This window comes from Malania oleifera, chromosome 10 (assembly GCF_029873635.1).
Source record: "Malania oleifera isolate guangnan ecotype guangnan chromosome 10, ASM2987363v1, whole genome shotgun sequence".
Classification (NCBI taxonomy): Eukaryota; Viridiplantae; Streptophyta; class Magnoliopsida; order Santalales; family Ximeniaceae; genus Malania; species Malania oleifera.
The window spans coordinates 24,634,332-24,648,715 of NC_080426.1; the positions used below are offsets into that span (position 1 = coordinate 24,634,332).

The 14,384-nt window shown below is 36.7% G+C and overlaps 1 protein-coding gene across 16 annotated transcripts in view; it reads left to right on the top strand.

Annotated features, from left to right (window-relative positions):
- The window catches only part of LOC131166090 (uncharacterized), a 98,052-nt gene that overhangs the window by 25,912 nt on the left and 57,756 nt on the right, over window positions 1-14,384 (top strand). For all 16 annotated transcript variants that reach the window (XM_058124350.1, XM_058124355.1, XM_058124364.1 and 13 more), the window contains 4 exons: window positions 2,472-2,582; window positions 12,145-12,186; window positions 12,890-13,003; window positions 13,139-13,317. In XM_058124350.1, the coding sequence (XP_057980333.1) occupies window positions 2,472-2,582; window positions 12,145-12,186; window positions 12,890-13,003; window positions 13,139-13,317 (446 nt within the window). The remainder of the gene's footprint in view (window positions 1-2,471; window positions 2,583-12,144; window positions 12,187-12,889; window positions 13,004-13,138; window positions 13,318-14,384) is intronic.

Below are 14,384 nucleotides of genomic sequence, written 5' to 3' on the forward strand. Positions count from 1 at the left end.
TGAATGTGTTTGACATCCAAAGTCCTTCAAACATTCTTATTGTAGAGTTTGTCATTCCCGATTTGCTTATTGATGCAAACTCTCAATTCAAGTCTATGATGCTGCCAAAGGATCATGGTTTATTGTATCACTCAAGCGCTGGCTTTCAAAGAGTCCAAGTTTGCTTCCCCCTTTTGATCCTCCAACATTTCAAAATTCGAGGCTGAATTTTTTTTAAATGATGCAGGGGCAGCATCAAGGTTCTGCAGCCATGGAGAAATTAGAAGAGAAGAAGTGGAAGGGAGGAGAGAGGAGATATTGGGGGGGGGGGGGGGGTGGAACTCACATTCACTTCAATTCACATTCATCAACAATTGCCTACATCATGTCTTTCACACACTATTTATAAGAAAGCCTCTTTACATAAATTACACTAAACCCCTAAAACTACATTACATTACAAACATATCCCTACCTTACACAAATATTACAAACAACCCTCAAATACACATAATACTATACTAATTAATACTAAACACAAATTATAAACTACTAACTTAATCTCACAATTCCTTAACCCTACTCTTAATTATCCTCCACCAAGGATCCTCCCAAGGTCTTTCTTCTTGTCCTATGTCACATAAGTTCTTGGAAGAGCTGTTAGCCTGCTACTCCAGATGAACTCAAATATCATAGTAAATGCAGTGAGGAGTATTCAAAATGCCTTGGAACTGTTCTACATTCTTTCAGGGCTTAAGACTAATCCTTTTCTATTTTAACATCTGGCATTTCTATGACTGTGAAGCAGGATGTTATTCAAACCTTTTAGGTGGCTGAAGGTTCTTTTCCTGTGAGATGTCTAGCTCTCCACTTGGTTACAAAGAAAATTAGTAACAAGGACCGTGCCCAGCTTGTGAAAAAGTATCGCCTAGGATTTATATTGGACCCTTAAGCATCTCTCCTATGCTGGGAGACATCATCTGACAAAGTCCATATTGAAGAGTGTTCAGGGCTATTGGAGTTCGGTTTTGTTCCTCCCTGTTTATGTCATAAAAAGCTAGAGCAGAGGCTAATATCCTCTCTGCGGAAGGAAATTGACACCAATAACCAAGGGTGCACTGTCAGTCGGACGAAAATGCCTTTCTCTGAAGGTGGGTTAGACAACAAGAAACCTTTTGAGGGGAACGATATTTCAGCAGTAACACTGCTTTGGCACTTATGTACGTCTTAAGTCCTTCTTGTGGGTAACATGGGTGCATGTTTATAAGCTAAAAGACATGTATTTGGGCAGTCAAGCCTCCCCCTAAGTGTTCCTGGACCTGGGAAAGGACACTCAAGGTTAGAGACTCTGTGTACTACTGTTTCAAGCATACTATTGTAAATGGAAAATCCATCTCTTTATTTTTTTGATAATTCGCATCCTTCTAGCTCTCTTATGGAGAAGTATGGCCTGTCTATTGCAATTGATTCTGCACTCCCTTTGACTGCTAAAGATACCAGAATTATCAAAGATGGAAATCGGGTAAGGCCATGAGGATCTTCAAGGAGAATTACTGAAACCAGATCAGTCCTGATCTGTAATATCAATTCTGTAAAGGATCATTAAGTTGTTTGGCTCCTCTCTCCTCCATGATCCTTTACTTTCAACTCTGCTTGGGACCAAATAAGAGAAGAAAAGCTCCCAAACTTCTGCAGCTATTTTGAAGATTCCCAGAACATTTTTCTTGTTGGGATGAAGAGATCTTTTGGCTTTCATGCTTGAGTAACGATTTCACTGCTGCGGTTTGCAAATTTAGTGATTTTTGAGAAGTCTTCTTTAGACCCTGAAATTGTCTTGTGGTACATTCTCTTTGATGTTAGTGGTTGTTGTTCTGGTTTTAGGAAGTTTTTTAAAGTTCTTCTAGTTTGTTTGGCTTTGGTAGCCTTCCTTTTGTTCTTGTTGTTTCCGCCTGAGCTAGTATATTGTCTCCAACCTTCTTCTAAAAGAAAAAAACCTAGCCAGGCATTCATGGGGAGTGACTTAATAATTGCTGACATTGTGCCGCTTCTGATATGCCTACTGTCTAACCTCTGAAAAGTTTTGCATGTCCCAGCAGAAGTTTCATTGATCAAATTTTTATAAACTAAAAGATATGGAGCCAAACCACTAGTTTAATGTTGTCATCCATACAGATCAGAATGTGCAATTTTTTTTAGTAATCTTTATATTTCAAGTAGGCAGTGGATGTTGTGCAATTTATATTTCAATTTTGGGAGTTTTATGTTTCAATGCTTATCTACATATTTCATGGATGTGGTTGTCTTGGCCTTGACGCTACTCTGTGGATGGATGCTTTCTAGCATAGAACTCTAAGCACTTGTAGTCATAATTATATCTGTTCTCAGGCTGCTTTACCTTTTGTCATTTTCTTTCCTTTCTCTTTTTGATTTTGAGTAAATTCATACTGGTGTAATTGCTATTGTTAAAATTGTTGTTGACTACTTGACTCCAGGTTGTAGAGGACGAGAGATATATCTTTACCTCATCCATGCTAGGGTTATTGGCTGAATATGGTATTTGTCCCCGTGTTATAAATGCTCCTGCTATTTCTAACAGCATAAAGGTATCAACTTCATTCTGCAAGCTAGTCTGCACAAGATGAATAAGAAATGTGGACTATGTGTGAGATTGTTCTTGCTTCTCATTGTTTTATTTTATGTTTGTTGGCGTGGCATCAAAGCAATAATGACATTCTCTATTATCTCTTCAATTTCTATCCAATTCATCCCAACTCCTTTTTTTTTTTTGTTAAAATGTAAAATTTCCTTTCTTTACGGTTTCTTCTCTTTATTTTATTGTGTCATAATGCAAGGAAAATAGAGAGGAGAAAATGACCAAAGGAGAAATGGTGAGACAGAATCCCAACTGGGTTGGCAACTCTGATTTACATAATTAGCTAAGAAAGGGTGGAATGACTATATTGCAGTAATACACCCGCTGCAGCTTAGTGCTTATGCATTTCATTGCTCACAATACTAGCTTATAATGCTGTCTGAGGCTCTCACTCCTTTTTTTTTTTGAATCAGTGAAAAATTAGTCATTAAAGGGCATGAAGGGTGCCAAAATTAAATCATCCATAAGGTGTCAAAAAAGTCAAGAATAGTCTGGGTGTGTATCATGCACAATCCACTATGCCAACTACTAGTAATGCTAGTCCATTCTTTTGTTAGGATTATAAACCATGTGATCCTTGTTTTCGTCGAAATTGAGTGTTTGGAATTATTGAGGGCATGGTTGTGTAGCTTTCTTTTTCTTCTTCTTATTCTTTGAGTCTTTATATTAATGTGTTCTCTTTTTTTTTTTTTTTACTTTTTTTTTTATTTAGATAAAAAAGATGTATTAGATAGAAAAAAGAGAAGTTACAGCCTAAGCGGGGATTGGAAGTCCATCAAAAAATAAAACAAAAAATCAAAACAAAATAAAAAGAAAAATAAAACAAAACCCAAACAAAATTAACCAGCAAAACCCCTTTTCAACTCCTTTCCATTGTAGTTCACCGCGCACTTCAAATCAAAATTTCTAAAGAAATCACCAAAATTTCCATTGAAATTTCCGCTTTCCATTGCCCTCGAAATCGGAACGGTAGTCAATTTACCGTCTTGTATAATTTCTGTCAAAATTTCAATGAATCATCCAAAATTTATCAAAATCTCAAAATTTTAGTGAAACTTGTCGAAATTTTAACCGTAGAATGAAATTTCCTTTGAATTCAAATGTGGGAGTTAGACGCAAGGTGAAATTTCTCTCTTAATTTATCTTTTTTTTATTTTTTATTTTTTAATTTTTATAATTGAAACAAAAGATCATTACAAGGGCTTTTGAAATTACATAAGAAATTAAAACTTCAACAACATTTTACTTTACCATTAATGTCTAAATTTTCTTTGTTTGTATAATAATTAATATTTAATTGATTATTGAATTTGATTTATATTTTACCTAATATGTTTAAGACACATTGTATTACAATTATTGCACCTCATACACAACACAACATATGTATTTATGTTGTAATATATTAGTCCTAAAACTTACATTAATTTGTCTATTAGCCATTTCTAAAGTTTCATAAAAGAATTTCGTACTTTACTACTAATTTCCATCATTTTTTCAAACCAAAATCGAAATTGCCTTTAGAATCGATATTTTCATTGAAATTTCTGTACTTTTGGAGCTTCAAAATTTTAGTCAAAATTGAAATTTAAGGGCTTGCTTCAAATTAGCTATATCCATCTGACCTTTCTTCACTTTATTTTACCACCATCGAGATGCATTTCGTTTCCTCCAGGATCAGACAACTTTAAATCCGTAACAATAACAACAACAATCCTTAAGTCCCAATAGGTGGGGTCAACGATATGAATCCTTTTCCGCCAATTCACATGATCAAGGGCATTTTCCTTGGCTAGCTTAAGAACTGTTAAATCTTTTTTTGCTATCTTATTTCAAGTTATTTTAGGCCTACCTTTACCTCGTCTACTAGTAAGTTAGTAACAATAACTAACTGGTCCTTATTGGTGTACTACATGGAATGCATTTCAAATGTCCAAACTATATAAGCCACGCATCTTTTAGCTTCTGATGGTGCTATCCTAACTTGTTGCAAATATGTTTGTTTCTTAATTTGTTCTTTAACAATACCACTAATCCACCTTACCATTCTCATTTCGGAAACTTTTACTTTTTGGATATATTGTTTCTTAGTTACCCGACATTCTAATCCATATAGCATGGCTCGTATTATAGCCATTCTGTAGAACTTTAGTTTTAATTAAGGGTATTCTACAATCACACAGCATGCCTGAACCACTCCTCCATTTAACAAACTTGCGAAGTCTATTTATTACATCCTATTCAATCTTTCTTTTTGATAGTAAAAAAAAAAGCATATTTGATAGGTTTCCATTAAATTTATCGAGCTATTCAAATTAGCTAATTCTCTTTGCCCCTTCAATTTACGACTTTTGCCACCATCCAAGTGAACCTCATTTCCTCCAATATCACAAAACTTTAAATCCAACTTATCTAAAAGATCTTGAACTTCTAAACCCTCCTTGGGAATTTCCCCCTCTGGAGTAGGCAATATTCGGTCCCTTTTCTGTAAATTGTTGACCAAATCTTTATTTTCAAAAATAGACACTCCCCCCAAACGTTTCAACGGGCAAGATGAACATAAAATAAATTCCCTACTTTATCTCAACAATCAGAAATGTACCCATATTATTTTTGAATCTAATGCAACAACAATCCCCCATCACAGGCAAATTCACTCAAATCATCACTTTTTGAATTCAAAAATCCCCCCATTTCCTAACATCCTTTTCTTTTCTTTCCCCATTGCTACACACAACCTCCTTCTTTGTCAGAGTCTTCCATTATGCTAAGTTCTCCTCTAGGGTCTTTCCTTAAAGGCTTTGTCCCTGTCACACAAGAATTTTCTTTCTTCTCATATAACACTTCACTCATCTCAGTGCCCATACGAGCTAGCTTCTGGTGATCATACACCTTACTACCCTCAAATCTGTCAAAATTCAGACACAAGCTATCATCTGTCTCCCTATAATTGCTCCTGGATTTTTTTACATCTTACCTCCCCATTTTTTGAGCTCTCTTTCAGGCTTGTTACATTTTTAATACCACAGTCTAATTCTAGCTCCGAGCTATTAATATTCTGGGTATGTTCCGGAGTTTGATCAGCCTGACTCAAAGTTTGGAGTGCTGGAAACTGAGTGTGAAGTCTAACCTCCTCCTTATTACTGCTCGTTTTCTGAGCTCTAAGGATTGAAATCTGGTCCTCCCTATTCTTGAAATCTGACACTGACTTATCTGATTCCTCATTTCCGTGTTCAGCATCTTGAATTTCGCTATTTACCTTTTGAATAGAATCCTAGGAATGAGGACCCCCCCTTGGACTCCTCGTTAGAGCCCAACAAAATAAAATCTAATCCTGGGCTTGCTCAAGTAAGTGGCCTAGTTCATATAAAAAAGAAATACCCTTCTTATCAGTTAGTTGGGCACTTGGGCCAGGTCCAAAACTAGAAACATACCTCCCGGTGCATGTCTCTTCCCATCCTCCACCTTGAGTGCAGCCCTAGCAGCCATCTGAGAAGAGTGAATCATCCGTTAGAACCCTAGCTACCATCTCAGGCAAATCCGACTGGTTGGTGATGATTGCAGTCTTTGAAAGTCCAGCGTTCTTCATTTGAACCCTAGCCTCCTTTTCAGACAGTTCCTGCTGATTAATGGTGAGCACTGCTCACTTTGGAAGCTTAGCCTTGTTTGTTTGAACCACACCACCACACCTACAACACCTCTTTTCCCTTTCGGCCACCATACTTCGATTTTCGAAGAGGGCTTGATGATTGTGACCCTCGCCTCCATCTTTATTGCCTTCCAGCATAACCTGACTCCATGATCTGAAATGTAGATGACCATCTGCAACTATATAAACCAGATCTTTTGGTAAGTCCTTTGCCAGGTCACAAAAAGCACTAGTGAAGCTTCGCCATCAATCACCTTTTGTACCTCAAGGAATGAACACAGAAAACCTCCTACGTTTCCAACCCAACCCTAACCCTAGGAATTTTCCCACCTTCGTCTACCTAATCGATAGCCAACATTACGTAATACCCTTGTGAAAACTCCAAAAAGCCCTCTCCATCTGACCAAAAACCACAACCCTTCAATGAACCACAAAACAACCTCTTTTGATAACCTAACCCATCTGTTACGAACAACTTTCATCTTGACCACGAGCAAAGATGAACTCCCCTTGCCTTTGTCCAAATGCAGATCAAAGGATTTTCCTTCGATCTGAATCTCTTGGCTCATCATAACCTAAACCAATCTTCATTGCAATGAATGCACAAGAGGAGAAGAGGAATTGTATCACTAGGGGGGGGGGGGGAGAGAGGGATAGGGCCATCGTTATTTTTGGTGATCTATCCTCTTCAATCTCTCCTTCTGCTTGCATGGATATATCAAAGACATCGAATTCTACTAGCACTATTAATATCTTGATTATCAAGTTTAATATCTCCAATATTCCCCATTACGTGGTTGAAGTTACATTTAATATATTCTATCTTGTTTCTATTTATCTTAAAATATTTAGACTCTAAAGTTATTCTTCATAGTTCTAACTTATATTCTACTCCACTTCTACTTTCATGATCAATTAAAACAATATCATCTGCAAAAAACATACACCATGGAATCTCATTTTGAATATTCCTTGTGAGTTTTTCGGTCACTAAAACAAAAAGATAAGGGCTCATAGTAGAACCTTGATGTACTCCTATTGTGATTGGAAATTCACTAGATTCTTCTTTTGCTATCCTAACAATAGTCGTTACTCTATCGATATCCTTAACAACATCAAACCCACCAAAAGACTTCCCTAGGTACTCTATCATAGGCTTTCTTTAGGTCTTTTCCCTAAACTTTTCCATTAACCTTCTTAAAAGATGAATAACTTTTGTTGTCAACCTCCTAAGCATAAAACCGAATTGACTCTTTGAGATCCTCCTTTTTAATCTTATTCTTTGTTTAATTACCGTTTCCCATAGTTTCATGCTATCACTCATAAGTTTGACTATGTGATAGTTATTACAATTTTGAATATCTCTTTTGTTTTTGTATGTAGCTAAACGTGCTTTTCCTCCAATCCTTTGGTATTTTCTTGGTTTTTATAATAGTGTTGAATAGATTTGTTAACCATATACTTCCAATATCCCTTAAACATTTCCAAACTTCAATTGGGATGTTATCCAGTGCTATAGATATCTCTCTTTTCATTTTTTTAGTGCTTTTTTTACTTTAGTGACTAATTTTGAAACTCATATTTTTTGTATTTTCCTCATTTGTCACTATTGATCTTTCAAAATCCATCTTATCCCTAATTCTTGAGCTTCTAAATCCTCCCTATGAATGACCTCCATTGGTGTAGTCAAAATTCCATCCCTGTTGGTTATTTTATTTTATTTTATTTTATTTTGATAAGGAAGGAAGAATTTTATTCAGAGATTAAGAATGTAGAACCAGAAGAATAAGACATCTCCTTAGCGAAGGCTGGAAAAATCCGAACAAAAAGCAAAGAAAAAGCCAAAAACTAAAAAGGACAAATGAAAACAGCGCAATCTAACAATCCAACAGATAAGGCCAGTTGCGCTGAATATTTGAAAAGCTCACCCCCTTAAAATTCCCATGACCCACACACCAAAGAGAAGACAAATAATGTATCCTCTTCAAAACCAGTGAATACGGTGACTCCTTCACTAAAAAAATGCACACATTATGCTCCATCCGCTGCCCTTAAAAATGCCAGAACTGACTACAGAAACTGCCGAAAAGTCCTCCACTGCCTCTAAACTTGCCCAACGTTGCCAGCAAATCTAGTAATTTATTCCATACCCTTAAAAATAGAAACCTCCTCCAATCCTTCAATGGGTATGGATGTGTATATGATAAATACCCAAGAGTCAGAAACATATCCGTATTGTTCCCAAATTTCATCCAAAAGCAACCCCCCCATCACAGTCAAACTCACTAAGGTCCTCACTATTATTATTCGAGTGGTCCCCCTCAATTTCTTTATCTCCTTTCCTTTGCTAGCCCCATCACTACCCTTCTTTGCATATAGATCCTCCACAATACTTAAATCTTCTTTTAAATTTCTCCTTAAGATCTTTGGCACTATCTCACTATAATGCTTTCTCATCTCTTCATATATTTTCCTCAATTCCACACCCATCTAAGCCACCCTCTGACGAGCTATGAGCCTTTTGGCCTTTAAAATTATCATAATTGATTCTTGTAAAACTCTGCCATCTTTCATCATGAACATCGTCTGGGATGAAAATCGAAAACCTTTTCGAATTCCACCGCAACCCTAACTCCAGAAACTTTCCCTTGTTAATTTAACCACTATCCAATAATCCACACCTTCACATACCTTGTTTTGCAAGAGAAACCTAGGATTAGTCTAGAGACCAATCAACAAGTAGTAATTAGGTGAACTAACCATACTCAGGTAAAAAATAGCTTAGTGGTGACTCTATTCAACTTATAATATTATTATTCCTCGTTATTCCAGACTCTTCTTTGGGACGTTGTGACACCCAAAACTCAATCTAACCCTAAACCAAAGGCCCAACCCAACACTAACCTAACCCTAACTTGACCCAACCTAAACCCTAAGCAGACCCTAATCTAACTATGCCCAATCCCTTCCCTCACCATTTTGCTCACGATAAAGAGCAAGAAGACCCGAGAGCCCGTGAAAATAGAAAAGAAAGAGAAGGAGAGAGATCGACTTAAAAAGAGATTGAGAGAAAAGGGAATACTTGGGTCCAAATGTTGGATCTGGGTGAAGAGCTCTCTGCCTTCGCATGTGCCCATTCAACCTGCAAAATTGGAGGTGGGCTTAGAGAAGTTAGAACAAGAAAAGAGGGTTAGGGTAAGAGATCAGAGAGATTAGAGAGGGAGAGATCAGAAAGAAAGAGAGAGAGTTAGGAAAGGGTCTACTTGGGGTCGCCGAAGGTGGTGGTAGTTATTGGAGGCTGTGGCGGTTGCGATAAGTGAGATAGGAGGCAAAGAGACTAAGAGAGGAGAGGTAGAGAGCAGAAGGGTAGAGAGAGAGTAAGCTTCGAGAGAGTGAGAGAGTGAACAGAGAGAAAAGAAAAGAAAATATATAAAAGGAAACAAATATATATATATATATAAGTTTTTTAAAAATAATAATACTTTTTACTATAGTGGGCCATTTGTCTCCTACCAAGTGGTCACATGTGGCACATTCTCGTCCGCGTCTTCTAGGTGACGTCACCTAAAGATGTGGAATCTCAACCGTTTGCGTTGCGTTTTCTGTTGATGACTGGATTGCTACCATATTAGCAATCCAGATGGTTTGGTCCAAGCTAGTGGCAAGGCGCCACGTGTCACTCTCTTGTTTTCTAAAAAAAAAAAAAAATTCCAAGTGTGGTAAGACCCCTACCTCTCTCCCTCTCTCTCTCTCTCTCTCCTTCGACTAGGTCAACCCGATTTGACCTGGGTCAACTCGAGTTTGTCTCATTGACCTAGTCAAACGGATTGAATCTGTTTGACTCAATTGAATCTTTTTGAACTATCCCTTTTTCTTATGTGTTTTCTTATTTTTCTTTCTTCTAAGCTTTTTAGTTAATTACACTTCCTCAAGCTAACCTTTTTTTCCAAGGCCAATAGGGTTCTTTGGTCATGCTTGAACTTTTTGAGTGAGGCCAACAAAAAAAGACGAACTATGGAAAAAAAATTAAATCTCGAGAGCAAAACATTAAGCTCATAGGCTTGGTTGAGAAGGAGGTCAAGGTTAGGTAGGAGCTGGCCAACAAACTGGCCCGCAAGTGGCCACTTTTGCAATCTTCGCAACAAGTGTTTAAAGGTCACCAAAAAGGTGGAATCACTAAGGGAGGACTTAGCAAATGTGAAGGTTGCTATTCGAAGTTTAATGAAGTGGAGGTGGAGCAACATTAGAGTCTAAGGCCTATATGGATAACCTTGGGCACTTTAGCCTAGACTCATTAAACTCAGGCTTTAATCTTACGAAGGAAAATCTTAAAGCCTTGGGTTCAGGACAAGATCTTAAGGATTTTTTAGAGGGATTAACTCCTTTGACCTATTTAAGAAAGGCGGCAAAAAAAATTGAAGAAACTGATCAGCCAAACCACTACTCAGTTAACCAGAAGCTGCCTTTTTTATTATGTAAGTGCTACAAGCAGGAAGAGTCTTTGAGTACTCTTCAAAATTTTAAAACTACTGGTCATTTTTTATTTTTTATTTTTATTTTAAGTTAGCAAAATAAGAAACTACTGGTCATGAGTTAACTCCACTACTACCTACTGCCAACCTAAAAACAAAAACTAAAATAGAACAAGAAAATCTGTATGTATGTAGTCCTACAACTACAAGATCTAGCTCAAGGATTCTAATGCTGCGGCTGCGGCTGCGGCTGCCACTGAACCTTAACCAGGGCGAGGCATAGCTGGGAATGGCAGCAAAAGGACCACAGGCGCACCCAATCCTAACTGTTGAATCTCAAGTTAGATTTGGATAGCAAAATTTAACTACATGTTTATATGAAGAGAATGTTGCGATATGAATTGATTTTTAAAGCTTTTGAACTTCAACCTTTCCAAAATAATAGTGTTGCATTGTAGATCTTGAAAAGTAGTTTGAACTTTGTAATGTTATAGCATGGTTTATGTAATGAATTTAAATTAGTATTTCTTGAATGGCCAAGAAGTAGTTTACAAATTATATTTGATTTTTTTTAACATTTTATTTGTAATATAAGTAATTTATTTACATATTTTTACTTTAAAATAAAATTATCAAAAAGTTTTTGCTTAAGCGCCTTATGGCTTACGCCTCACCTCTCAAAAAGGCCTTGCTTTACGCCTTTGGCTTTTAAAAAATTGATTTGAGCCCTCAATTAGTCAAGATGGGTGTTGAAAATTGGCAATTGCTACACCCTGTTCAATGTTCACCATGTTGATGAAGGCATTGGTGTTGAGTGAGACCATCTGAACATACATATAGTTGCATTTAACATCTTAAATTTGATGTTTGCGGAAGTATGTGTTTATCCTATGAACAAATATGATGAAGAGTGCAGGAAATTCTACATGACTTTGAAAGTCTCTCCAAATGACTGTTTGACTCTGATATTTCAAATTTGGACATATGCTTGCAAGTGGCAAATTAGAATATTCACTGCTAGCTATTGCTTTTTTTTTTTAATTCCTTTTATTTTTTAAGCATTGGCGCATGTTTGGTTTGCAGAATGAAATAGGGTAGGAATGGAATGGAATGGAAATAAAAATTGAATGGAAAGCATGATGAAATCAAGTGATAAATTCGATTCCATTCCACTAGATTCCATTCCATTCCTTTGTACCAAATGTGTAGTAAGGTCTCAAAATGTGGTAATGGTTATCCTCCAATCCTTCTGTCTGTTTTGTTCAAACTCTGAAATTAGGTTTGTAGAATTGGTCAGAGCGCGCATTATCCAGCATTATATGTTCTATTCAGTGTTGATGTAAACAAATACATTAAATGATACTTTCTCTCTCTCTCTCTCTCTTTTTCAGTACCTATATGATCAGCTGCAGTGGAAGATTAAAGCCTCACATGTAAGCAAGTTATATTGTATTTGCATGTTCACAGTTGTTGCTATGGCTATTTCTTGCTGTATATTGTTCCTTCTATGAATGTAAATTTGTATTCTTTCTACTGCTCTGTCTTTTGTAGCCTCCTTCAGTTACCACACGTGCACACACGCAGAGAAATCTTTCATGTGCTAATAAAATTAGACATATTTGCTATTTCTACCTTGAGGAATTGAAGTATTATAAATGCATATCACCATTAAGAGATCATAGGATATCACTGCAGTTCATTTGAATAAGCCATCTTCTTGTGATCTGACTTTGCATCTTAATTAGTTCTAGAAGAGTGCAAATGGTCTCGCTTTGTCAGCATCTATTTTTTAAGATTTATTTTGTTGTTTGTTTTGTATTTTTTTTTTAGCAATCCTGTCATCTGATCTTTTTATTGGCTTACTTAGATAAGTTTTTTAAATTAAGGGAAACAATCATCAGTATACAATATTTCAGAAACATAGAAAAATGCCTCTGTAAAGATTTTCAGGAATCTGAATATATGGAAGTTTCCTTCCAAATTTTGCACCTTGATCATATCTACAATTTGGATTTCTTAGTTGTAATATGGAGATATTCACTAGTTTTTTGTTTGGAGGAATTTATTTTTCATAGTTTTTTGGGCCATTCTGAATTTCTCATTGAATATTTTAATGTATGGATGCTTCTATCATAGGCTAAAATTGGGGAGTTAAACTCTGCTTTGCATAATGATGTTGGGGGTGGCTCTCATGATAAAGATAGACCTGACTTGAGCATCTTGAAAGGTCAACTTCCTCGTAGGCCCATGGTATTATTGAATGTTTTATACTTTATTGCAGTTCTCAGCTTAATATTTTTTTCAATTCAATTACCATTATGCATTCATCGAACACAAGTAAGCATACATATGTTGTTTCCTTATATTTGTTTTTCATTGCTGCAGGTTCAGCCTGGTTTCCCTAATTATAACCACCCTGTGGGTGAGCAGTATACAGAACCATCAGAAAATATGTCAAGATATACGCAAGGGAATGTTCGTATGGAAAACTTAATGCTTAATGGTAAGATGCACCAGCCATTCAATAATGACAATCTGCAGGAGTTCACATTCAATAGCGAGAGGTTAGCATTTCCTCCTTTTTTTTTTTTTTTTTCCCCAGTTTAGTTGTCCTTTTTGATGGTCATGGTCAAGTTTATCTTATGATCGATTATATCATGTGGCAGAATATTTTTAGCTACTTATCTTTTACCATACATTCCTTTTGTTACAATCATGGTTTTAAAACTTGGACCAGTAACTGACCCAATAAAGCCACTGGGTCGGTTGGACTAGTGGGTCAAACAGGCGGTCCAACTGGTGATGTAATAATAGTAATGTTAGATTACCACTTTACTTAAAAAAGCTTAAAGCTATTGGCCACAACCTAATAGCTTAAGCTGTTAGGCAAAGTGGTATTCTAACATGGTATCAGAGCTGTTACTAGGAGGTCTTGGGTTCTAGTCTTGTTGCTTGCATTTATTTTGTGGTGTTTAAGAAATTATCATATTCCTTGTAATTATCTCTCCTGGGCTGTATGTGTGGGGGAGTGTTCTTGATATACATTGTTGGCCCACAACCAAATAGCTTAAGCTTTCAAGTAAAGTGGTAATCTAAGAGATCTACAGAGAAAAAAGGAGCACTATTTCTAAAGAGGAGTGCGGTTTGTTGGGGGAGGATGATAAGGTTAGAAGGGTTCATATTTGCAGTGAGCTGGAGGTGCTTTCTTGAGGGAACAGAGGAGCTGGCGTCAGAAGTTGAGGGTTAGATGGGTTGGAGGGGGGGGGGGTGGGGATGTCTAACTAGGGGTTGTTTCACATGGTGACAAATGGAAGGAGAAAAAGTCTCATATGGAGTTAGACTCGGGAGGGTAGCGAGTTATCATATACAGATTGGGCATATGAGATTACTAATTTTTATGAAGTGTTGTATGCTGATGAGAGGCCTTTCGAATTGTAGGAAGTTAGAAGGGCTTTGCTTGGCATGGATAGGGATAAAGCTCCTTTCCACCCATCTAATCGCTCAGCTACCTTAGATACAATTGGATCTCGAAAGGCAAACAAATGACACATGCCTGATCTTAGATTACGACTTTACATGAAAGCTTAAGCTGTTAGGTTGTGGCCAACAATGTATATCAAGTTTTTTACAC